Source organism: Balaenoptera acutorostrata, chromosome 2 (genome assembly GCF_949987535.1).
Source record: "Balaenoptera acutorostrata chromosome 2, mBalAcu1.1, whole genome shotgun sequence".
In the NCBI taxonomy this organism is placed as follows: domain Eukaryota; kingdom Metazoa; phylum Chordata; class Mammalia; order Artiodactyla; family Balaenopteridae; genus Balaenoptera; species Balaenoptera acutorostrata.
The window spans coordinates 166,101,057-166,125,864 of NC_080065.1; the positions used below are offsets into that span (position 1 = coordinate 166,101,057).

Here is a 24,808-nt window from a genome sequence, read left to right on the forward strand (position 1 = left end):
TGTCCAGTGTAAAGTTACTCTACTGTCAGTGGGCATAGCACTGCAAGGTGCTTGAGGGAGTGTCAGTTTTTCCAATGGGCAAAGCACTTCACATTCTAAGATGAGTACCCACCTGTGAACTTCATACTTTTCATCCTCTCCATACCCTCCAGTGACAGTGGGTAGTGGTTTTGCCCAAGACCATCCAACAAGTGAAACGTAGGTGGACAGAATTGTTGTGGTGCTTCAAGGAAGTGCCTAGTTAGTGAAGGTACTGTACATTGAACAGAGGAATGCTGCAGGTGTGGAAAGGACAGGAATCCCTGAGTTGGGGGCAGGAGGGGGATACTGATGGACTTAACCAATAGCATGGGATCTCAGCAGTGACCTTGAAGGAGAGGAAGGATTCTGATGAAAGAAGGCAGGACAGGGGTGGTTGAGGGAAACAGGCAAACAGCTGGTATGCAGATAGATGGGCATTGTTTCAGCTGAAGTTGAGGGGGCGGGGTTGTGAGAAAGCTGGAAAGAAAAGTTAGAAGAGCCTTGAACGCCAGGTAAGAAATTTGGATATTACCCAGTGTTCAACAAAGTTTTGAGTATTAGAACACCCTGAATAAAACTTGAGGAAGGGTAATCCAACAGTGTGAGAAGGAGACTGGGGGTGGGGAGGCAAGTTTGGGGACTACTTGAACTGTCAGGAGAATGTGGTCTGAGCTCATATTGCCACTTAGGCCTCCACATTTAGGGAAAAAAAAAACTTTTTTAAGAACAGCTTTAGAATTGCAGAAAAATTGTGAAGATAGTTTACATCATGCAGTAGTATGGTACATTTGTTAATGTTAAAATGAATGAACTAATAGTGATAGTCTATGCTTTATGCAGATTTCCTTAGTTGTTACATAGTGTCTTTTTTCTTCCAGTAACCCATCTAGGAGATACTATTGTTACATTTAGTTGTCTCCTTGGGCTCCTCTTGGCTGTGACAGTTTCTCAGACTTCTTTATTACCTTGACAGTTTTCAGGGATACTGGTCAGGCATTTTGTAGATTTCCCTCAATTGCAATTGGTCTGATGTTTTTCCTCATGATTAGACTGGGGTCCTGGGTTTTTGAAAGACCACAAAAGGAAAGTGCCATTCTCATCCTGTCATATTAAGGGTACTAATTATCAACATGATTGTGGATGTCACAGTTTAAAATAAGTTAATTTGGATTTTTACATGAAACCTGACTTAGATCTGATACTAGGGGGGCTTCATCCTGATGCGACAACAATTAGCTGGAGTGAATGGTAGCTATCCCCCTAAGATGGGCTTGTGCTTTCCAGGTCAGGCCCATCTCCCAGTTTCCATCTTTGGCCTTACCTGACTGTCTCTGCAGGGGTCAGCCTTGCCTTTGTCATCAGCCAAATCTAGGCTGGATTTGTCGAGGTTCTGGTATAAGGTACGCTGCCCTGGGAGAGCTCAGCAGGAAGGGGACTGGTGGGTTGTATGCTGGGTGAAAGGGGGCTCCTGGGAATGATTAATTTCCTACCTACTATAGTGAAGTCCCCTCAGAAGCAGAGTGGTTGAGACCATAGATTGTGCAACCAAACTACCTGGGCTTACATTCTGAATTACCTCTCTGTGCTTCAGTTCCCTCATCTTTAAAGTGGGAATAATAAGTACAATACTCATAAGGACAGATTGAGATAACAGTAGTAAAGAATTTAGAAAAATGACTGGCACATAGTAAGAACTCAATGGATGTTAGCTATTAATATTTATTAGGAAACTTAAAATTTGCCTGGAAGAACAGAGGAGATCAAGTCTAATAACTTTGCCACTTTCTTTTCCCAGGTGGGAAGCTGGCCCAGCTGGGGCCTAAGTTCTCAGGGTGACAGGGCAGATATGGGAAGTCAATCTTATTCCCTTCTTCAGTTCTCAGCTCCACCAAAGTACTCCTCTCCTGGCTGATAGCTGCCATTTATATAGCGTTGACTATTGTGCCCTTCACTGTACCAAGTTTTTGCATTTTCTCCTTTAATCCTCACAGCAACCATATAAATCAGGAACCATTTATATACTCAGATGAGGAAACAGAAGCAGGCTGTGCCCCAAAACACAGCCGAACTGGCAGAGTCAGGTTTCAAATCCAGCCAATTTGCCTTTAGTGCCTGTCTCCTAACTACTACTTGGGGTGTCACTTGAGGTATCAGGCTGAACGCAAGACTGAGCCCTGAGCTTGGCCCTGCCCCGCCTCCAAGCTTGCTGCCGAGAAAGAATGCACTTGGTTTGACGGCAGGACTACTTGGACGCCTTCCCTTGGGAAGAGGAGGAAGATGCAGATTATCCCAGAGCGCTGGTTTGGAAGTCTGGAGTCTAAGTCCAGTCCAAGCCCATTGACTTGAGCCCTCTCCGGGGCCTCAATTTCTCGGGATGTCCAGCGGTCCCCGGAAAGCAGTTAGCAGTTCAGGCGGTTGGAGCGCTCACGTGTTCCTCTGGATGCGGAACCTTTGACGCCGCAGCTCCGGGGAGCAGACGGCGCGGCCGGAGCGGCGGACCCTGTGGACCGAGGGGCGGGGCGGACGGGCTTGGGCGGGGCGGGAGGCGGAGGCGCCGCGTAGGCCGGGGAGGCCGGGCCGGCCCGGCTGGGAACTCGAGCCCCATGAGCCGCCGCCTCCCCCCACGATGTTCCCCTCCCGGAGGAAAACGGCACAGCTTCCCTGGGAGGACGGCAGGTGAGCGGCAGCGGCCGGCCCGGGTCCCGTCCTCCCGGGTGCCGATCCTTTCCGGGCCGCCCCGCGGAATCTAGGAGCCCGAGGCCGTCGCGTCTCCGTCTCTGCGGGGTTCTCTGAGGGTCTGTGGTTCTCCTTGTGGGTCTCTTTCTGTATTTGGGTCTCTGTTTCTCTCTATGTGGGTCTCCGTGTCTACCAGTCTCCGTCACTCAGCAGGTCTGTATTTCTCCGTTGACTTCCCTTTGTGAGTTTCTGTCCCTCTATGCGAGTCTGTCTTATTATGGGTCTCTGTGTTTTTCCACTGGCCTCTATTTTCATGCGGGTCTCTGACTCCGTTGACCTCTCTCAGTGGATCTCTGTCTTTCTGTCTGTCCCTGGTTTCAGAGGGTCTGTATTCCGTCCCTCTGATCTCTGCCTCCCCCATCACATCCCTGTAGCCTCAGACGCTACCCTCCTCCCTCCCTCGTGCTTCCCCCTTCTCTGCTGATCGCCTAGAAGAATACACCAGACAGAAGCTCTATGCTCTGCCTGGCTGGCTACTGCCTCGCCGGGACTGAGTACTCTCGGCGTAACGTTAGTTCATTTCCTGTGCAGCTGTACTTGAATGTGGCCTGCCCCATGTGTTAGGTGTGAGGTTGACCCAGACCTTAGCTAGTGATTACCACTAGAGCAGAATGGAGGTGGGGGGCGGGGGAGAGCTATTTGGCCGTTTAGATTGGGAAGGACTCCCACACTTCAGTGTTGAGATGTACCCCCAAAACTCTTCTCACCCAGAACACATGATAGTGGGTCTACACCTAGTGAATGACACCTCTTTCCCTTTCCTCTGTTAAGCTTGCCAGGTGCCAAAAGACTTTGGAATATAGTGAGCACAACTCTTTATCGTTGGGAATTTTTCAGACTTGGTGCTGAAGTAAGAAGACAGGAATATAGTAGAAAGCCTGGACTGTGGATTTAGGCCTGGACAGGAATCCTGTTTAATAGCCATGTGACCAGAAGCATAATCTTTCTCCTCAGCTTTTCCATCTCTGAAACAGGGATCATAATATCTACTCTGCAGGTCTATATGAGGATTAAAGGAGATCACATATATAAAACTGTTGACACTGTGCTTGGCACAGAGAAGGTGCCCGTTTTCTTCCAGTTACTTTTGCAGTTTGGAGGTGCTGTAACCAGCGCAGCTGAGTATTCAAACCTGTATCACTAAGGTTTGTGTGAGGGAAGAAAGGGAAGGTTATGGAGGAGAATTTCCATTTCCTAATTCCTTTCCATAAACTTCTGGAACACAACCATGATCCCACAAAACTTGTATCATTTCATGCTTTTGACACAGGGATACAAAGATCCATGCAACAGATGCAGATAATATAACAATTAAAGAGTGCTAGCTCTGGAAACAGCCTGTCTGGGTTTGAATCTTACTAGCCTTGGACACAGATTGATGAATGAGAGAAAACCTCATCTGGTCTGCCTCCCCACCCCAGAAACAACGATGGCCTGGGCCTGGTAGCAGCTGAGACTGCAGATCTGGAGTTTGCCAGCAGGTGGCACCAGAAGCAACAGTTCTCAGTGTCCACTGTCCTGAGGAATTGGGATTTCAGCTCTGAATTCAGTTGTTCAGTGATTTGGGCCCTTGCAGCACAGGAAGAGAGTGCCCATGGGGACGTGATCCTGGTAGGAAGGGAAAGCTGGACCGAGGGAACAGCACTTGAAAGTGCATGGAGTGCCCAATCCATACCATACCCCTGGATAATGGTCACTGCTTCTTCCCCTGAAGGTGGGATGTTTCCCCATGTCCATCTCCCCGGTCTCTACCCTACCCCAAGAAAGAGCCCAGAGGGAGAATCTGTAGAGGTTCCAGCCTTCCCAGGCCACTAGGAGGATTGGCCTCTGCTCCTCCCCTGTGGAAACCCCCACCACAGGACAATGGGGGGTAAGTCAGAAGCCCTGCAAGGGTGTCCTATCAGTCTCCCTCTCTGCTGTGTGTGGGGCCTGAGCCTGGCTTCAGGGCTGCTGGTTACCAGATTGGCAGTTGTGCCTCTAGAGAGAGGCAGGAGTTGGTCTGGCTTTAGTGTGTGACAAGCATGCCCTGAATGCTTGAACCCTTCCTTTAACTCACTTAGCAAGCCCTCTGCTGTATGACTTGTGCTAGAGCCACAGCTGTGAATCTGATTACCTGTGAAGAAGACAAGCATGGACACAGGTGATTACAAAACTCTTAAGTGCTTCAAAAAGGGCAGTACCAGATACCATAGGAACACAAAGGAGGGAGGGAGTATGTATCTCCGTTTGTGTGCACGTGGGGGTGGGGGGTGGCAGTGCTAGCCATGACATTGGCGTTTGGCCTTGAAGGATCAGTGGGGTGCTTCCAGGCAGATAAAATAAGGAAAGGCATTTTAGGCAGAAGTACTGGACTGTGTGAGGGCTAGAACAGGAAGGAATATGGCGAGTGGAGAAACTCTTGAGTTGCCCAATGTGTAGCACTGGGTGAGTAGCAGGGAGCAACTGGAGATGGGACCAAGTCACAGAGGGGTTTGACTGTCAGGCCAAGGAATTTGGCCATTATCTTATAAACAGGAGGATCATCCATGAGATTGAAGGGGTCTGAGCAGGGCAAGGACCAGATGAGACTTGGGCTAAAAGACAGGCAGTGGGTAAGGAAGGATCAAAGGGCACTTAGGAGGTAGAATCTATATGACCTGGTAGCTAATTAGTGACTCTCAGAGGTTATAAAGTAGATTGCTTTGCTGATTATTCTAGAATAGAGGAAGCTTCCCTTTTCTTGGATTCCTTAGTTCCTCCTTCACTGCCCTCAGGAACTTCCAGAGAGAGGGGCAAAGAAACCAGGTGAATTCCACCCATTTCTTTGTATTTCATAACCTGAAAGGCAGTCTCTCCCAGCACTACCCCAAAGTCTAAGATAGTCCGCTGTTTTTCCAGCTTCTGAAATAAGCCTGGGTGCTGTTCCCAGCCCTCATCTTTCCTTCCCTCTCTGTCTCTCATCCCTTGTCACATGGGCTGCCCTGGACTGAAGCTTTGACATGCATTCAGTGAACTGCCTTTGTTGGTTTGGGCCTCACATTGGTTTGGGGGCAGACCTGATCTTCTCAGAGTAAAGAGTGGTCTTTTCACTGGGGCTGAAACTGGCACATGCCCCTGTTTAGGGAGCTTTCTGGTCTGAGAAACAGGATGAAGCCAAGCTTTCTGATGAGAGTGAACCTGCAGGGGAGCAGGTGGAAGGCAGTGGGTGGGGTCTCTAAGGCGGGGTTCTGCCATCAGCTCTGGACATGAGCCATTGTCTTGGGGAGGGGCAAGTGCAAAAGACAAGGAGTCTTGTCTCTGCCCTCCAGCAGCTCTTGGTCTGGCTGGGACTCAGGCACAGAAGGTAAGAGAGCATCGAGGAAGTGGGGCAGCTCCGAGACCTGGGAGTGTTTGGAGGGCCTCCTGGAGGTAGGGGGGCTCAGGCTGAGCCTAGAGCTCTAAGCAGGATTCTGATGCATGGTGGCAGCACGAACAAAAGCACTAAAGTTGCTTCTGCACTAATTCCCAGGCGCTTGGGGCAGACCAGCCACGTGCACCTTACTTGTGGGAAGCCAGAGAAGGGGTCTGTCGCAGGACCTCGGCTCAGCCTTGCCCTTCTGACCTGCTCCCTGTTCTTGTCCCAGGTCCAGGTTGACCCCCAGCGGCCTCCCCCGGAAATGCTCCGTCTTCCACCTCTTTGTTGCCTGTCTCTTACTGGGCTTCCTCTCCCTGCTCTGGCTGCAGCTCAGCTGCTCTGGGGACATTGCCTGGGCAGCCAGGGGACAAGGACAGGAGACCCCGGGCCCATCCCGGGCCTGCCCACCAGAGCCACCCCCTGAGCACTGGGAAGAAGATGAATCATGGGGCCCCCACCGCCTGGCAGTGCTGGTGCCCTTTCGAGAACGCTTCGAGGAGCTCCTGGTCTTTGTGCCCCACATGCACCGCTTCCTGAGCAGGAAGAAGATCCAGCACCACATCTATGTGCTCAACCAGGTGGATCATTTCAGGTAAGGACCACCTCCTGAGCCAGCACCCGCTCACCTGGGCCTGCCCTGGTCTCTTGGGGCCTGCTCCCTTTCCTGACAGCAATCCAGTACCAGGTGGCCCAGGCCCATGAAAGGCCATCCAGGGCAGCAGTGAGAGGGTGGGAGGTGCTAGACCCCTCTCACTGGGTGTGACAGGAATTTGGGGGGAGGGTTTGGGGCTGGGGAGGCCCCTGATCTGGTTTCCATTTCACAAAGGTCCCTGTGGCTGCTGTATGTGTCGGGGCCATACCAGGACAAGAGGGGAAGCAGGGAGACCTGTTGGGCAGTCATTGCAGTCACCTGAGCTGATGGGGGCTCAGGCAGTGTGGCAGAAGGGGTGGAGAGAAGTGATGTGGAGGAAGCGCAGACAGGGCTTGCTGGTGGATTGGCTGCGGGGATTAGGGAAAGGGAGGGTCAAAGCCACGGTTTAACTTGTTCACAGTCTGGCATTATCCTAAAATCCTTGCCCTCACCAAAAACTGCTCCCCTCCATGATCACAATCCAAGCATCTCACACTCCACCCCCACCTCCTTTCCCTCCAACTCACTCCCACTGGGAGACGTGGACCCAACAATTCTTGGACCCTGACAGGCCCTTTAGCCCACGATCCTCCCAGTGCTCTCCATCCTCCTTGTCTGTCTTTTCTCCTGACCTAACTTGGATACCATGGTCCTTGGTGAAAGTCACTCCCTCACATGCACCTCAACTCCCTTCCACTTTCTCCCTGGCACAACTCCCACCGGATGAAACTCGACTCTGCCTGCTACACACCTGCACCTGGCAGCTGGATGTAGCTGGAGACACTGCTCATCTCCCTGACAATGAGCCCTGGCCCAGGAGGGCTCTCATTCCTCTGGTCTGCTGCCTCTCCCCTCCCCGGCAGCCTTGCATACCCGCTCCTCTCCTCACTCCTCCCTATCTTCACCTTCAGCCAATTACTTTGCTTCCTATTTGAGAAAACAGAATCAATTGGAAGAGAACTAACCCAGGTCCCCACGCCTGGACTCCTTTTACAGCTTCTGTGCAGGTGTCCTCAGCTTCCCACTGCCTTTCCCGAGGATGCCCCTCCAGGGCCAGCTCTCCTACTTGGGCACTGGGTCCCTTATCTGCTCTTCTACTCAAGGACATCACTCCAGCCATTGGCTCTCTTCTCACCTGCATGATCAATTTTCCCCCCTCCTGGCGTATTCAAATCAACAAACATACTGAAATAGCCCCCATCTAAAAAGAAAAAAGAGACCCCCGCTTGATCCCGTATCACCCACATCTATTGCCTCTTTTCTTTGCTCCCCTTTCTAGCAAAACGCCTTCCCTTTCTCCCCCGTCGCTCTCTCTTGAACCTATTCCACTCAGACATTTCCCTCATCATGACATTGAAACAGCTCTTGTTGACATCACCAACGAGCCCACCTTGATAATCCAAAGCCCAGTTCCCAACCTTCATCCTATCGACTTCCCGGCAGCATTTGCCAAGTGGATTACTTCTTCCTTCTTAAAACACCTCAGTTTGACCTTTGGGACAGTGCTCTGCTTCTCTTTCCTCTCTGGCCACCTCTCCCCACCTCCTTTGCTGGTTCTGCCTCATCCCCCTGATCTCTCAGCCTTGGTGTTCCTTGGGGGTCAGTGCTTGGGCACCGTCTTTTCTGGCTCCAGTCGCTCCCCAGGGGATCTCATCTAGTCTCAAGACATCAAATCTCATTTCTACCCTGATGACTCCCAAGTCTGTATTCCCAGCCCAGACCTCTCTCCTGAACTCCAGACCCATATATCCAGCCAGCTGCCTGTGCAGCCCTCTGTTTGGTGGTCTCAAGAGGCATCTCAAGCTTAACATGATTAAAACTGAATTCCTGATTTCCCACCTGTCCCTGACCTTCTCCTGCCCCCTTCCTCATTTCAGGAAATGGAAACTCCACACTCCCAGCTGCTCAGGCCAGAAAGCCTTCGGGTCATCCTCAACTCCTGCTCCCTCACACAACACGTCTGGTCCATCAGCAGAATGCATCTAGAATCTGCCCTCTTCTCACCATCTCCACTGCCACCTCCCTGAGTTAAGGCATCATCATCTCATGCCTAAATTATTGTAACAGCCTCCCAACCTGTCTCCCTGCTTCCACCTTCCAGTCTCTTCTCAACACCCCAACTAGAGTGATCCTGTTAAACGCTGAGTCACAGCACATGATGCCTCTGCTCTAAGCCCTTCAGTGGCTCCCCATCTCATCCAGGGTCAAAGCGCAAGTCCTTCAGGGGCCTGTCACCCTCTGACCTCATTCCCTGAGACCTCTCACTCACTCTGCTTCACCACATTGCTATCTGCTCCTGCCTCGGGCCCTGGGAGTTGCTCTTCCCTCTGCTCGGAGCCCTATTCCCCTGATTTCCATAGGGCTCATTCCCTCAGGCCTTCAGGTTCTGCTCACGTGTCACCCTGTTACGCCGGCCCTCCCTGACCACCTCATCTAAAAGGACAACCCCCACCCCGCAGCATGCTTTATCCTCGTCACCCTGCTTTACTATTCTTCTCAGCACTTAACCACTCCTTGGCTTGTTACATATTTACTTATTTGTTTATTTTTGTCTCTTCTTATTAGAATGTCAGCTCCTTGAGGGCTTTGATTTCTCACTGCTGTATCTCCAGTGCTCTGAATAGTTTCTGGCACGTAATAGGTGCTCAGTAAACATTTGTGAGATAAGTGGAGGGGCAGATGTGCAGCTGGGCAGCCCCACAATGAAGTCGGTGTCAGGCTGGAGGGCAGCATGGGTACTGGGGGTGGGTGCTGTGGAGGACAGGCTCTCATGCAGAGATTGGGGGAGAGCAAGCTCACTGCCCCTGGCCCAGCCTCGGTGCCCTGCACAGGTTCAACCGGGCAGCACTCATCAACGCGGGCTTTCTGGAGAGCAGCAACAGCACAGACTACATCGCCATGCACGACGTGGACCTGCTCCCTCTCAATGAGGAGCTGGACTATGGCTTCCCAGAGACCGGGCCCTTCCACGTGGCCTCCCCGGAGCTCCACCCGCTCTACCACTACAAGACCTACGTCGGTGGCATCCTGCTGCTTTCCAAGCAGCACTACCAGCTGGTGAGGCCTGGCGCACCTGCTCTGCTGAGAGCCAGGGAGCACCCACCTGGATGGGGGCAGTGGCAAGAGGAGCAGCATTTCTAGGGCCCAGCAGATGGAGGATCCTGCCTGGGGAGCCCAGGAGCAGTCAGAGGCATGAGAGAGGAGCAGGACCAAGCAAGCCAGTTAGGGAGGATTCTGCCACAGTAACAGAACCCCTGTGCTAGCTGGCTTCAGAAGCCCTGGGGTTCGTTGCCTCTCAAAATGGAAAAGTCTGGGTGGGGCTGTCTTGCCCAGCCTCTCAGATGATGTCATCAGGACACCATTTCACCTTCCATCTCTCAGCTCTGCCTTCTCTAGACTGGCTTTATTTTCAGACGTTCAGGATGCAAGGTGGTGGTTGTAGCTGCAACCTGCATCCGTCTAGGCCCAAGTCCAGTGGAAAATGGAGCTGCCCATTTCCAACAGCCCAGACAGGAGACCCACAGCTGCCCCATGCTGGCTCTTGATTGGCCTGGCTTGAGTCACAGGTCTATCCCTGAATCAGTCACTGTGGTAGGGGGTGGGAGTGGGTGGCAGGGTAGGAAGAACTGAGTGGCTTAGACCACCGTCTCTTGCTCCTCTCTTCAAGCTGTGGCTGAAGCCAGCTTAATGTAAATAAAGCCTGAAGTTGGATGGCAAAAATTGATGTCTGCCGTAGAGCCCACCGTCCCTCTCCCGCACAGAGGAAGAGAGCAGGGCAGAGCCCCCTCAGGAGAAATGGGAGTATGGGGCCAGGCAGAAATAGAGCAGCAATTGGCACTTGTTCCCATCATTAGCTCTCCAGAGATCTCCTCCCGCCAGTCAGACATTTTTGAGAAACTAATCATCTCGCACAAATCCAAGGCCCCATTAAAACAGGCAAAGGGACTGGGATGCGCTGACTATTCCCCCAGTACCTCAGAGGTTGTGGGAACTGAAAGCATCTGAGTGTACATTCAGAACTGCTGGGGAGGAGGAGGAAAGGGGGCCTGGCCTGGCCCAGCTTGGGCTAGGGACTCCCAAGTGGTAGGAGACCAAAGAGCACCCTGGGAGGATGGGGCAAGTGACATTGCTTGTCTTTGTGTCAGTGCAACGGGATGTCCAACCGCTTCTGGGGCTGGGGCCGTGAGGACGACGAGTTCTACCGGCGTATCAAAGGAGCCGGGCTCCAGGTAATGCTCCCCAGCCGCCCCACCTCTTCAGCCATCATGGCTGCCCTGAGGTTCCTCTCTGCCCTCAGATGAAGCTCCCGTGGCTGGGAGATGGCACTCCTGGTTCTGATCCCAGCCCTGCCCCCGACGAGCACACCTCTCCTGAAGAATGGGAATGCAGGCCCCTGCCTGTGGGCTATGGCAGGCAGTGGGACCCCAGAGGACTAGTGGTGAGGGCCAGGGCTCCAGGAGAGGCAGCCTGATCCAACTTCCTTTGGTCTCCTTAGCTTTTCCGCCCCTCGGGAATCACAACTGGGTACAAGACATTTCGCCACCTGCATGACCCAGCCTGGAGGAAGAGGGACCAGAAGCGCATCGCGGCTCAAAAACAGGTACTGGCTGGTCCCTTGATCGGGGATGGATAGGTCGTACCTGGGGAACCAGCAGGCCCAAGCATTTCACCAAGTTCTCCTTGAGCCCAAGTGGTCCCATCCTCCCCTGCTTGGCCCAGGTCAGTCGTTGGCATTCTGCTTGGGCACCATGCCCTCCTCTGGTGGCTGCCATGGCCCCTGGGCTCTGTGGGTCAGCCGAGACCTCAGGGTCCACACGGGCTGTGTGTTGGGGTGGGGAGCGGGGATGGGACTCAGCTGAAGGTGCCAGAATCCTAGGCAGACCTGGGATACAGGAGTCCCCATCCCTCAAATAGCCTCTTCTCTAGGAGCCAGATTAGTTCAACTGGAAAACCCCTGCTGTCCTGCTGACGAGGATGTGTAGCCATGGGCGAGAGACTTCCCATCTCTGAGCTTCCCTTTTCCCTCTCTTCTGTGGGGATCACAGGACCTCTGATGACAAGGTCATGGGGGATCAGTGGACAGCTGGCACCCACAAACCCCTGAGTACATGCTCTCCCCCTTTCCTTCCCAGGAGCAGTTCAGGGTGGACCGGGAGGGAGGCCTGAGCACCGTGAAGTACCGCGTGGATTCCCGTACAGCCCTGTCTGTGGGTGGGGCCCCCTGCACTGTTCTTAACATCATGTTGGACTGTGACAAGGCTGCCACCCCCTGGTGCACATTCAGCTGAGTTGGCTGGACAGCAAGGAAGCCTGTGCCTACAGGGCATACTGCTACTCAAGCCCAGGACAAAGCCTCAGGCCCTGGGCCCAGCTCCAATAGGACGTGGAGTGGCCTGAATCAGTGGACAGCAAGCCACGTGTTTGCAGCAGCCCGGCCCCCAGAGGCAGGCTTGAGCCAGGAGAGGACACACGCAGGGTGCCTGGGACGCTGCCAGCAATAAACAGTGATGGAGAGAGGCTGGGACATGGCTTCCAACTGAGACTCTCCACCCTGCCTTCCTGCTTGCCCTGCCCTACCCTCCTTTGTGTGCTGAGATCTGCAAGATCTTGTTCCTTCTCCTGGACTGCCAGGCCACTGATGTGGGTGGCCAGGGCCATCAGGAGGGTTAAAACTGCAGAGACCAGTGTGCAAGCCCCACTTAAAGGGAGCAGCTGAGACCAGCTCTAGCTGGTTGTCACCCTGAAGGAGTGTGGGCCTGGTGTTGCCAGATATTCTGATTTCTCAAAAGAAAGTAGAATTCTGGATTCTTGAGTGAAATTGGTTAATTTTTAAACGATAGCAACTAATTCAAACTTTTAACAAGTATGGCAAGCCAAACCAAATGTGTTTTGAACCACCAGTTTGTCACCTGTGGCTGAGAAGGGGATGGGGCAAAAGATGACGCTTCTCTTAGTTATAAGCTGGCAAGGAGTTGGGGCAGGGCTAGGGAAGACGAGGCCAGGGGAAGCTCAGGTGGGAGAGAACCCCAAGGCACAAGGTCCCTACTCCCTCCCTCAGCACTCCAGGCTTTGCTGCCCTTCTGGACAGTCTGACCACTGCCAGGCTCTGGTGGGCTCCGACTGGAAGGGGTGCTTCATCCTGCCTCACTGAGATGGACAGAAATAGATCACAGGACTGAACTGAGGGTAGGCAGGCTGCATCTGCAAAGACTCACTGGGTCATGGCTCAGGGAGGGAAGACCACGTTTCTGAGGCGGGAGGAAGATGAGAAGTAGGAGAACCCCTCGAGTATTCCCAAAGCACGAGGGGAGATTACCAGTGGTCACCAAATGCCACAGAGAGGTGAGGGAGGGGAGCCAAGGGAGCTGGTGGAACTGGGGAGTCATCTTGGAGGAACCATCTGGAGGTAAGCCCAGGGCCAATGAGAGAGGGAAGTGATGGGCCCTGAAAGGTAAATCACTCCTTCAGGGCATTTGACTGCCAAAGATTTGGGGCAGAAGTCAGAGGAGACTGGGACCAGTTAAGATTAGTTTGTTTAACAATAAATAGGACACCTGAAGTGCAAGAGGAAGGACTGAGGTCTCCGATTTCAGGAGGGTAGAATTCAGCAGCTCTGCTCCAAAAAGACTCCTCCAAGGATGATCTTAGGGCTGCTGTGTGCAGTTGTGTGGGTTGTGCACTATACAACCTGAGCATAAACCAAGAGGTTTAAGCAAAGATGAGTGGAGGGAGTGAAGAGCTTCAGGTTCCATGTAACTATTCAAACTTATAAGAGAGGGTCCTTGGGATCCTAAATTGACCTCGCCCAGCAGTTCAGTTTTACTCTCTATGGTGAAGGGCAAACAGACCTTGATTACAGTGCAAGGGTATTCAAGGGACTTTCTCAACTTGAGGCCCAGGAGAGGGGAAAGGGGAATGGTGCACCTTCTGTATGCTCATCTCCTGGACAACCCTGACTATCATCTTGGACTTAGAAAACACGAAGCCTCTTGGAGTTGGTGGGAGTAGATGTGACAACGCCTCCAGCTCTGTACTCACCTGGTAGGTATGAAGACCAAAAAGATGGGGGATTCCTTCCTTTCCATCTGCACTGGGAATTGGGATGAGCAGGAGAAAAGCAGGATCAGCCGACTCAGCCTGGGCTGGGGTGCATTTCTAACCCTACGGTCCCACACTCCCCCACGCCACTGCCACCACCTCCATCATCCAAACACCAGACGGCACCCCAGGCCAGGCCTGATGCAGCTTGAATCTTCAGGCCCCATCACTCCCCAGCGCGGGCCTCCCCCGAGCCACTCAGGGAGAGTGGGAGAAGGCTGAGAGGTGGTCAGTAATGGGAAGAAGCAGACAGCTCTTCTGCCTCTTGGCTGCTTCTCTGTGGCATGGAACAAATGTCCCTGCCTTGCTGGTCAGCGTGTGGATGACATGAACCCAGGGTATAGGAGCACCTGGCACACGCTTGGCCAATGTGGTTGTAATGATAACAACCAGCACTTGTTGATCATTCACATATACAAAATTTAATACATTGCTTTATTTCATGTAGGCCTTCACCTAAGAGCTAGGCCTTATTTATTGACCTGTTTTTTAAATTTATTTATTATTTTTGGCTGCGTTGGGTCTTTGTTGCTGCACACGGGCTTTCTCTAGCTGCGGTGAGCGGGGGCTATTCCTCGTTGTGGTGCGCATGCTTCTCACTGCAGTGGCTTCTCTTGTTGCGAAGCACAGGCTCTAGGCACGTGGGCTCAGTAGTTGTGGCTCGCGGGCTCTAGAGCACAGACTCAGTAGTTGTGGCGCACGGGCTTAGTTGCTCCATGGCATGTGGGATCTTCCCGGACCAAGGCTCGCACCCGTGTCCCCTTGCCTTGGCAGGCAGATTCTTAACCACTGTGCCACCAGGGAAGTCCTATTAACCTGTTTTATAGATGAAGACAGTGAAGCACAGAGAGGTAAGAAACTTGCCCAAGGACACAAAGCTGGTAAGTAGTGGAGCTTGGGATTTGGACCCCCAGAATCTGCCTTCTGAGCAGAAGAAAACATAGGAGAAAATCTAGGTGATGTTTGGTTTGGCAGTAAGTTTTTAGATACAATACCAAAAATATGATCCATGAAAGAAATAATTGATGTTAGACTTTATTAAAACTTAAGACTTCTACTCTGTGAAAGCAACTGTTAAGAGAATGAAAAGACAAGCCACAGACTAGAAAAAAAAACTTTGTAAAACATATATCTGATAAAGGACTTGTACCCAAAATATACAAAGAATCTTAAAATTCAACAAGACAACAAAAATCCAAGTGAAAAAATGCGCAAAAGATCTGAACAGACACTTCAACGACGAAGATATACAGATGGCAAATAAGCATATGAAAAGATGCTCAACATGATTTGTCACTAGGGAATTGCAAATTAAAACAACAATGACACACCACTACATACCTGCTAGAATGGCTAAAATCTGAAAAACTGACAATACCAAATGCTGGTGAGGATATGGAGCAAAGGGAAACATTCTCACCATTGGTGAGAATGCAAAATGATACATCCACTTTGGAAGATGGTATGGTAGTTTCATACAAAGCTGAACATAATCATGCCATATGATTCAGCCATCTCACTCCTAGGTATTTACCCAATCAATTTGAAAATTTGTCCTCACAAAAACCTGCATGTGAATGTTTGTAGCAGATTTATTCGTAATCACTAAGTACAAGAAGTGACCAAGATTACCTTCAATAGGTGAATGGATAAACTAGTGGTACATTTATACAATGGAACATTATTCAGCACTAAGAAGAAATGAGCTACCAAGTCATAAAAAGACATGGAAGAACCTTAAATACATGTTGCTGAGTGAAAGAAGCCAGTCTAAAAAAGCTATATAGGGAATTCCCTGGTGGTCCAGTGGTTAGGACTCTGCTCTCACTGCCAAGGGCCCAGGTTCGATCCCTGGTCAGGGAACTTAAATCCCATAAGATGTGCGACATGGCCAAGAAAATTTAAAACAAATTTTAAAAACTGTATAGTATATGATTCCAATTATAGGACATTCTGGAAAAGGCAAAGCTGTAGAGATAGTAAAACTATAGAGACAGTGGTTGCCAAAAGTTTGGGGAGAGGGAAGGAATGTTGAATAGATGAAGCACAAGAGATATTTAGGGTGGTGAAACTACTCTGTGTGTAATGGTGCACACAGAGTAGTTGATGTGCATGACATTATGCATTTGTCAAAACCCACCGAACTCTTAGCATAAAGAATCAGCCTTGGGAATTCGCTGGCGGTCCAGTGGTTAGGACTCTGCACTTCCGCTGCAGAGGGCATGGGTTTGACCCCTGGTGGCGGGACTAAGATCCCGCAAGCCACACGGCGCAGCCAAAAAAAAAAAAAGAAAGAAAAAAAAAAGTGAGTCAATGTATGCAAATTTTAAAAAGTCATTTAGTAGGTAAAGGAATCCCAGGAAGGAATGCAGACTATGACAAGAAAATCTAACTACATTACAACGTACAAAACTGCCTCATTGGGCTTCCCTGGTGGCGCAGTGGTTGGGAATCTGCCTCCCAATGCAGGGGACGCGGGTTCGAGCCCTGGTCTGGGAAGATCCCACATGCCGCGGAGCAACTGGGCCCGTGAGCCACAATTACTGAGCCTGTGCGTCTGGAGCCTGTGCTCCGCAACAAGAGAGGCCGCGATAGTGAGAGGCCCACGCACTGCGATGAAGAGTGGCCCCCACTTGCCACAACTAGAGAAAGCCCTCGCACAGAAACGAAGACCCAACACAGCCATAAATAAATAAATAAATAAAATTAAAAAAAAAATCTTCTAAAAAAACTGCCTCACTGAAGGGGATGGGGGATTAGGTGCTAACCTAAATAACGCTAGAAACGAGTGGAATCTGTAAGACTAAAGTCAAAAGGAAGTGCACATATGCACTATCCTCTAGTTGTTTCCCATGGGGATATGGGGTGTGGTATAACAATTCTGTATATTATGATTGAGCAATTAGGTGAATGGATGGTGGGAGCCAGGTTTCTTACTGTTGGAGTGGGAATTTATGAATAAGCAAAAGGCAGAAGGCTAGAATGAGGCATGTGATGATGGATTAGGGCTGGATAAACCAGTATGAGTTTACATTAAGGTTAATTGCACAGAGAAATATTTAGATATGTGTATCACACACACATATATTTCCTTGTTCTGTCAGCTGAGAGGACCTAGAAGCAATGACCCTCCAGGGGCAATGAGCACAACTAGTGCCCAGATCTTGGTTTCAAATACCATTCTCCAATGAAAGGAACCACGGCTCCTTAGACAAATGGTTGAGTCAAGGACTGGGGTGGAAGATACACAAGATGAGTCTGGAGCATCTTTTAGTTCCAGAAAGTAAGGAAATGCTTTTTAAAAATTGATGGGGATATTGTCAAAGGAACACAGAAGCCAACTTAAAGAGCTCTCAATGGCCAAAACTGGAACAATTAGAGCAAAAAAAAAAAAAAAAAGAAAAGAAAAAAGAAAGTAATATTGGGTTATAACCCAATGCATAAAATAAATATACATGCATCCATACTGATAAATATCAATAAATAAGTGGGGGAGAAGAGACAAATGTCTTATGCAGAATTATTCCAGATAATTTATGTCAATACTCTGCCCTCAAGGAAGGGGAGCATAAGTCCCCACTCCTTACCTGTCAACTGCGTATAGTGACTTCCTTCCAAAGAGGACAGTGTGGAAAGGGGGTGAGGTGGGGAGAGTAACTGTACAATGGAAAAACATGACAAACACTACGCTAGCCAGGTGATCAAGGACAACATCAACAGTGATAAATCATCTTGATAGTATGTACCCTTGATATGTTGTGATGAAAATGATACTTTATGTCTGTGGTCTTCTTCCCCCAAATCCATAACCCCAGTCTAATCGTATGAAAAACAGCAGCCAAATTCCTATAGAGGGCATCTTACAAAACATCTGACCAGTGCTTCTCAAAACTGTTGAGGTCATCACATACAAGGGAAGTCAGAGAAACTGTCACAGCCAAGGGGAGCCTTAGAGACATGACAATAAATATAATATGGTATCTTCAATGAGATCTGGGAGCAGAAAAAGGACATTAGCTAAAAACAAAGGAAATCTGAATAAAATATAGTTTTATTTTAGTTAAAAATACTGTGTTAGTATTGGTTCATTAATTGTAGTAAATGTACCTTACTAATTGAAGTTGTTGATGATAGGTGCAGGTAGATGGGCACTCTGATTAATATCTTTGCAATTTTTCTGTAAATCTAAAAATGTTCTTAAAAACAGTCAATTCTTAAAAAAATATTTATTTGGCTGCACTGGGTCTTAGTAGCAGCACATGGGATCTTCGCTGCTGCATGAAATACCTTCCTTGCAGCATGCAGGATCTTTAGTTGCAGCATGTGGGATCTTCCTTGCAGCATGCGGGATCTTTTTTAGTTGCAGCATGCGGGCTCTTAGTTGCGGCATGCGGGATCTAGTTCCCTGACCAGGGATCAAACCCGGTCCCCCTGCATTGGGAGCATGGAGTCTTAACCACTGGACCACCAGGGAAGTCCCCAAAATAGTCTATTTTTTTAAAAGGGGGAAACAAAACTGTGTGGTGGGAACCAAGAGGAGGCAGCTTTTGAAAAGTCTAAGTAGCCCTGTTTCATGGAGGTTGGGGTAGGGGTGGTCTCAAAGGCACTCCCTTTCCTCCCACTGGTTTCCTCTACGTGTCTGCCCAGCCCCCAGCCCCAGCCCAGGTTTTATTGTGGCTCTAGAGTTCAAGCAGAGAGACTTTAGTGCAGGGGGTGTTTGGCAGTGTCTGAAGACCTCTTTTGTCATCACAACTGAGGTTACAACTGGAATCTAGTTGGTAAGAGGCTAGCAATGTTGTCATAGGACAACTCCCCACAACAAATAATTATCCAACCTTAAGTTCAATAATGCCACTGTTGAAAACCCTGGGTTGAGGAAAGGGCCTCTGAGGATGCTGGGATGCAGGCAAGGCAGTGGAGGGACGAGTGTGAGGAGGCCTTTACTTAGCGGGTGCCTGGGGATGCTGGGCTCCCTCAGTGCAGGTACTTCTGAATCAGAGAGGTCCTCCCTGGGTTGAGGGTGGAAGGGAAGGTGGCTAAGTCAAGAACTATCTAATTGGATTACTCATGTGGGTGAATGTTTGGTTCCAGAATTTCAGGACCAAGCACAGGAGGCTTCTAGAAAGAAGCTGCAGGACAGCCCAGAAGCTTCAGACAAGATACAAAGCAAGGAGTACTGGGGGCCAGCAGGAATGGCTGCCCTGCGGACACTGACAGGTTATCCAAGGGCTCCCAAGCTACAGGACAGGCCTACTCCACTTTGGGAAGAAATCTTGTTACTGGGTCTGGAGCAGGGCCAGTACCAGTCCTCCCAGAGGTTAAGGAATCTTTAGGAAGAGCAGCCAGGCAAGTCTGAGATGGCAGAATCCCCCAGAACCCACAAACCATACAGAGATGAGATGGTGGGTCTATTCTTCAGTATTGGTTGGGCTTGTTACTTTCACTAGAGAGCCAACTGCCAGTTGGAGGGACTCCCTGATGCCATGTCACAGGTCCCATCACCTCATGCCGTGGCTGTGTGAGAGCAGTTCTTCTACACACCCAGAGGTAAGTTGGAGGCTTAGCTCTGGACTGAACTGGTTCTTCTGGACCTTCCCATGCTCTTCTGGGTACATTTCTCCATCCAGCCTACAGTTCAAGTGTGTAGTGGAGTTTGATGGCAGAAGAGGAAAAGGAACCCTATGAGATACTGTGGTCAGCCTTGAGAGTGAGTAAATCAGGTGTAATAACCAGGTGTAATGTATGGGTTAATCCAGAGAAACAGAATCAATAGGAGATATATATATGTGGAATTGACTCATGTAATTATGGAAGCAGGCAAGTCCCAAGATCTGAAGGGTGAGTCAGCAAATTGGAGACTCAGGAGAGTCAATTCTTTTGTTTCATTCTGAGTTTGAAGGCCTGAGAACCAGCAAAGCCAATGTTGGAGTTCCAGTCCAAAGGCTGGCAGGCTCAAGACCCAGGAAGAGCCAATGTTTCAGTTCTAGTCTGCAGGCAGGAAAAAGCAGGTGTCCCAATTCAAAAGCAACTAAGCAGGAGGAATTCTCTCTTACTAGGCGGAGAATTTTTGTTAGATTCAGGCCTTCAACTGATTGGATGCAGCCCACCCATATCAGGGAGGGCAATCTGCTTGACTCAGTCTACCAATACAACTGTTAATCTCATCTAAAAACACTCTCACAGACACACCCAGAAAAATGTTTGACCAGAATGTCTAGGGTCCCTGTGGCCTAGATCAGGTTGACACATAAAATTAACCATCATTTTGGGATTCCTGAGCTACCAGCTCTGCCAGGGAGCCGGTGGATCCAGTAGGGCAAGGATTCTTCACTTGCTCACCTCCTTGGACTTCACCCTTCTGATCAGCAATCTCCTCCATGAGCAGACCTGAAAGGAAATACAAAATTTCTCTGCATTTCTGACTGTGGCAGCTATGAAACTGTACTTTGCTCAAACTCCTACTACCAGAATCCTTAACTGGCTGAGGGCTCCAGCTGCCACACTTAAAATCCATCACATGGTTTACTAAGAGCCCACCTCCCACAGGTTGCTCTAGTCATCCACTCAGAAAGGACTCCTTTGTTGGCACCCAAACATCTTTCTCCCTCTCACTCAGGGTCAGACTCGCATGGAAATTTGACAACTCTCCCTACCTCTTCTGGCTCCCTCCCTATTTCAGGCATTTCCCCCAGTAAACTAATTGCATGGTTAATCACGTGGTTAATCATGTCTTGGCGTCCACTTCTCCAAGGACCTAGACTAACACACTGACCTCCTCCTTCAAAGAGACAGCATCATCTAGAAAGAGCACACATTTCAGAGTCAGACAGACCTGGACTGCAACCTGAATTTCCCCCACTTACCTGCTGTATCATCTCATTCAAGTCACAATGTCTCGGAACTTCAGTTTGGCCAGAGTAGTTGGATGATTAAATAACATATTAAAAGATAAGTAACATGAAATCCAAATTTCTTTCAGGAATTTAGTATCTTAGTCTGTTTGGGCTGCTTTAACGAAAGCATCATAAGCTTAACCAACAAACATTTATTTCTCACAGTTCTAGAAGCTGGGAAGATCAAGATCAAGGTGCCAGCAGATTTGGTGTCTGGTGAGGGCCCTCTTCCTGGTTCATGGATGGCTACCTTCTTGCTGTGTCCACACATGTCAGAAGGGGCAAGAGAGCTCTCTGGGGCCTCTTTTATAAGGGCACTAATCCCATTATTCAGGGTTCCACCCTCATGACCTATTCACCTCCCAAAAGCCCTCATCTCCTAATACCATCACATTGGGGGTTAGGATTTCAATATATGAATTCTGGGGGAGAGGGGCACAAACATTCAGTCTATAGCATTTAGTTATGAGTATTGTACTACTGTCAACTTCTTAGTTTTGATAAACGCACCATGGTTATGTAAGATGTTAACCTTTGGGGAAGGTGGGTGAGGGGTATACAGGAACTTTCTGTAATATCTTTATAATTTTCCTGTAAATCTAAAATATTTCCAAAGGAAAAAAAAATTAAAGATAAGTTACAAATGAGCAATGTAGTAGTTGCTCAATAAGTGACAGAATCCTCCCCTGCCCTTCAGGCTGACAGAATTGAGAACTGCCTCTGCTATTGCATCTGTATGAGCCATGCCCCCTCACCCACAAATAAGGTTTAGTTGTGGACTCCCCAGGCTGTGATACTGGATTAGAAAGAAGTATTGTTTTATTTACTAGAAAGGTATTTTGTTGTCTGAAAGTGCAGCACTGAGTATTTCCTCACCTAGGAAGGGAGGAAGAAGTTTGTCCTTGATGACCATCCCCAGTGTCCCCCACTTCATAGGGGCCTCCCTGACTACCCATTCCAGAGTTCACACGTGTGCACACATATACACATCACCCTGTTTTACTGCTCTCACAGCTATTACCATTAACTGAAATGATATTTATTGTCTCTCCCCCCTCCCCCATCCCTCTAGAACATTGGATACCCCAGGCTCAGAGCTGGGGTATCACTGCTATAGCCTCAGTGCCTAGGACAGTGCCTGCTGCCTTGTAGGCACTCAGTTTTTATGGAATTGAAGTTCTCTGGTGCAGGTTCCAGCCCTCAGCTTCAGCCACTGTTGTTCAGGCCTCCTCTGCCCTAAAGGCTGATGTCCTGCTCTTCTGTCCTGCCCTGAAGACTGGTACCACCCCTTCCCCACACCTGGGCTCCATCTTTGTTCACTGGCCCTTTCCACCCTGTTTACCTGTCTGCCAGCAGCTGCCATGCTCCCTGCCAGCCTTAATTCTGCTTAATTTAAGCTCATTTGTACCAATTTCCTTTTTAAGAACAACCATCACAGTCCCCTGCAGAGCAGCACCTGTTCTGGGCAGCCCATTTCCCTTTTCCTAATTAGCCCAGAGCCTCATAGAGAAGGTTCTCCTGAAATGACGGTTCCCTCCCATCTGGGAGATCGCTGGAGCAGAGCCCAGTTCACAGGCCCAACAGCAGGTATTTCCTGGGAAGCCCCTCTGCCAGGACAGGAGGAAGCCTAGAGAGACTCAGAGATGCTCAATTCCTACCAGGCTTGCAGTCGGTGGAACATGCTGTGAAAATTCTGAATGTAAGGAGACGGGAAGTCCAAAGTGCTTTGCGGGCTGACCTGCCTCCTGAGGTGACTTTCCCTCCCTCACAGTTATGACCCACCCTATGTCCTCACTGCAGGGGCTTTAGACCTCAGACAGTCCTGGGGGCTACAACACAGGAGGAGGGTCAGTTCTACTCTCGGGAAATTGGAGAAGGAGGTTCGGGAACCGTGTCCCTGTCCCAGTCAATATTTTCTTTTCACCCTGACAGCTGGCAAAACCACAAGGCCTAATTGACATAAATTTTTGCCCAACCAGAACTACCCTTTCTGTGTAGTGTTCTAGAATCTCACCTCGGCATGGGATGAGGCAGGAGATGGGTGGGCCCCAAGCTAGACATTTACAACTGGCCTCCTGTTCACACTTTCTGGGGTGAGAAGAAGATGGGCTCCAGGCCGGACATTCATTACCAGGCCCGTTTACATTTCCTGAGGCAAGAGACAAATGGGCTCCAGAGTACATATTTATGACCAGACTCCTATATTTCGGGATCTGCACTTCGATATAAGAAACAACAGGAATAGGGTAGATAACTGGACATGGGACACTTTTATGGCAGGAACAGAGAGGGGCTAAACCCTTGTTCGAGGAAAGGATCAAGAGGTCACATATTTCCCATCCTTGGGGAAAGGGAGACACTGCACATGCGCAGAAAGGCTCCTTGGGGGTCAAAAAGAGGGGGCACCACCCCGGAATATGTGATGCTGCCCCATAGGCCTCTGGGCTGGAATCCATCTTGGAAAAAAGTTGCGCACGCATGTTGGGGAGGGCCCTAGGGCAGGTCAGGTGTGGAAAAGGAAACGAGATAATTGGCCAAAGGTAAACAAAGACCCGGAAGAACTGCCCTATGTAAATGACTTCACCGCCTCTTTACCACACTCCTCCTCACTAGTGAGGATGCCCACACCCTTTCTCTGCAGGTGTGTCTCTCTGCCTTGCTTCTATCTTCACTAAACAAACTGTTTCTCTATGTGCTCTCCCACTTGTTGTGCTATGTCTCTAATAATAAAGTTTGTACTTGTTTTTACAGTTTTTGCCTCCGTGAGAAATGTATTTTTCAATGCGGGCAAGAGCCAGGGGGTCTGGTGGCTAGGATTCCTGGTTTTCATCCAGGCTACCCAGGTTCAATTCCTGGGCAGGGAATTAAGATCTCGCTTCACGCCACTGCTCACTGCTGCCTCTCCAAGATCAGGGAGACGAGACTGTCCTAGCACATTGTCACATCCCCTTCTCACTTTCTGCTGCAGAAGACTCATTAGCATATAATTAATTCAGCTTGCATTTCATGGAAATGAAGCCAAGGTGGGAAGTGGGGGAGGCGGAAACAAAAGGGCCCAGGAGAGGGCCCTTTTTCTCCACCCAGAAGAGGAGAAATTGCTGGGGCTAGGTGGGCCAGGGTCACAGGACTGGAACTTTGGCCTCAGCCACATGAGGTGTGAGTCCCACCTCCACCATTAATTCACTGCGACCACTGGCAAGTCACTGAACCTCTCTGAGCCTTGGTTTGCACATCTCTAAGGTAGAGCTTTTAATACCTGCCTACCTTACATGGCTGCTGAGAATAAACAAGATAATGTCAGTATCTGGTATAGTATATGGTATTGATATTTGATACATAAGGAGTACCCAATAAATAGTAGCTTTTATTACCACTGGAAGGCTTCAAAACAATGAATGAGGCCACCTTTATCTCATTTCAGAGAGTGTCACATTACCTCATCATGTCAACAATTCTAACCTGAAAGTCCACTGGAGCTTGCTGAGGATTTGGAGGGCCTCACAGGTATGCCTTGCAGAGAGATGCAGGCCATTTCCACAACTACACATGAGGGACTTGGCCTCAGACCTTGAACTCACTGACTTTTAAAACTAATTGCTATTAGCTAGATTGTGTTCCCTATAACATTTGTAGTGGTCTAGATTAAAAAGCAAAACAAAAGCAAACCACCCACAACAACAAAAAAAGAAATGGGTATTTTCTGGTCTCTGCAAGTGTGGCACAGAGAATGGGGGCTGTGCTCCTACCATACAGATTCCAGGGTCTGTCTCCTTCTAGGTAGTCTATATGGGGGTGGATATGGGGGTGGCTTTCTGGTGCAAAGGAAAGTTGATGGCAAGATTTGAACAAAAAGTGGATTCTTAACCACTGGACCACCAGGGAAGTCCCGGGATGCTTTCTTTTAAAATTGAAGTATAGTTGACTTACAATATTATATTAATTTCATGTGTACAACATAGCAATTTGATATTTTTGTAGATTATACACCATACAATGTTTATAAAATATTGACTATATTCCTTGTGCTGTACATCACAGCCCTGTAACTTATCTATT

General features: G+C 49.4%; 1 protein-coding gene and 1 long non-coding RNA gene across 6 annotated transcripts in view; one reads left to right on the forward strand and one right to left on the reverse strand.

The window, feature by feature from the left end:
• The first annotated feature begins 2,536 nt into the window (after positions 1 to 2,536).
• Positions 2,537 to 12,656, forward strand: B4GALT7 (beta-1,4-galactosyltransferase 7). 5 transcript variants are annotated; one of them, XM_057540222.1, is made up of 7 exons: positions 2,537 to 2,697; positions 4,472 to 4,627; positions 6,360 to 6,722; positions 9,575 to 9,818; positions 10,907 to 10,990; positions 11,257 to 11,361; positions 11,894 to 12,656. In XM_057540222.1, the coding sequence occupies exons 1-7, from the start codon at positions 2,648 to 2,650 to the stop codon at positions 12,047 to 12,049; spliced, it is 1,158 nt and encodes a 385-aa protein (XP_057396205.1). In that variant the 5' UTR covers positions 2,537 to 2,647; the 3' UTR covers positions 12,050 to 12,656. The 5 variants fall into 5 exon arrangements, with proteins under 5 accessions (XP_057396205.1, XP_057396206.1, XP_057396208.1 ...); XM_057540223.1 differs by having other exon boundaries at positions 2,538 to 2,697; positions 9,593 to 9,818; positions 11,894 to 12,655; XM_057540224.1 differs by lacking the exon at positions 4,472 to 4,627 and adding an exon at positions 4,818 to 4,897 and having other exon boundaries at positions 2,591 to 2,697.
• Positions 12,657 to 14,293: 1,637 nt separating this feature from the next.
• Positions 14,294 to 24,808, reverse strand: part of LOC130707107 (uncharacterized) — a 46,385-nt gene continuing 35,870 nt past the window's right edge. Inside the window, exons 2-3 of the long non-coding RNA XR_009007111.1 lie at positions 20,199 to 20,246; positions 14,294 to 14,675 (exon numbers count right to left, since the gene is read on the reverse strand). This is a non-coding gene — a long non-coding RNA (uncharacterized LOC130707107). The remainder of the gene's footprint in view (positions 14,676 to 20,198; positions 20,247 to 24,808) is intronic.

Coding starts and splice junctions, on each gene's coding strand:
- B4GALT7 (XM_057540222.1), top strand. CDS start 2,648: ATGTTCCCCTCCCGGAGGAAAACGGCACAGCTTCCCTGGGAGGACGGC. Junction 4,628..6,359: donor CCACCACAGGACAATGGGGG/GTAAGTCAGAAG, acceptor TTCTTGTCCCAG/GTCCAGGTTGACCCCCAGCG. Junction 11,362..11,893: donor GCATCGCGGCTCAAAAACAG/GTACTGGCTGGT, acceptor TTTCCTTCCCAG/GAGCAGTTCAGGGTGGACCG.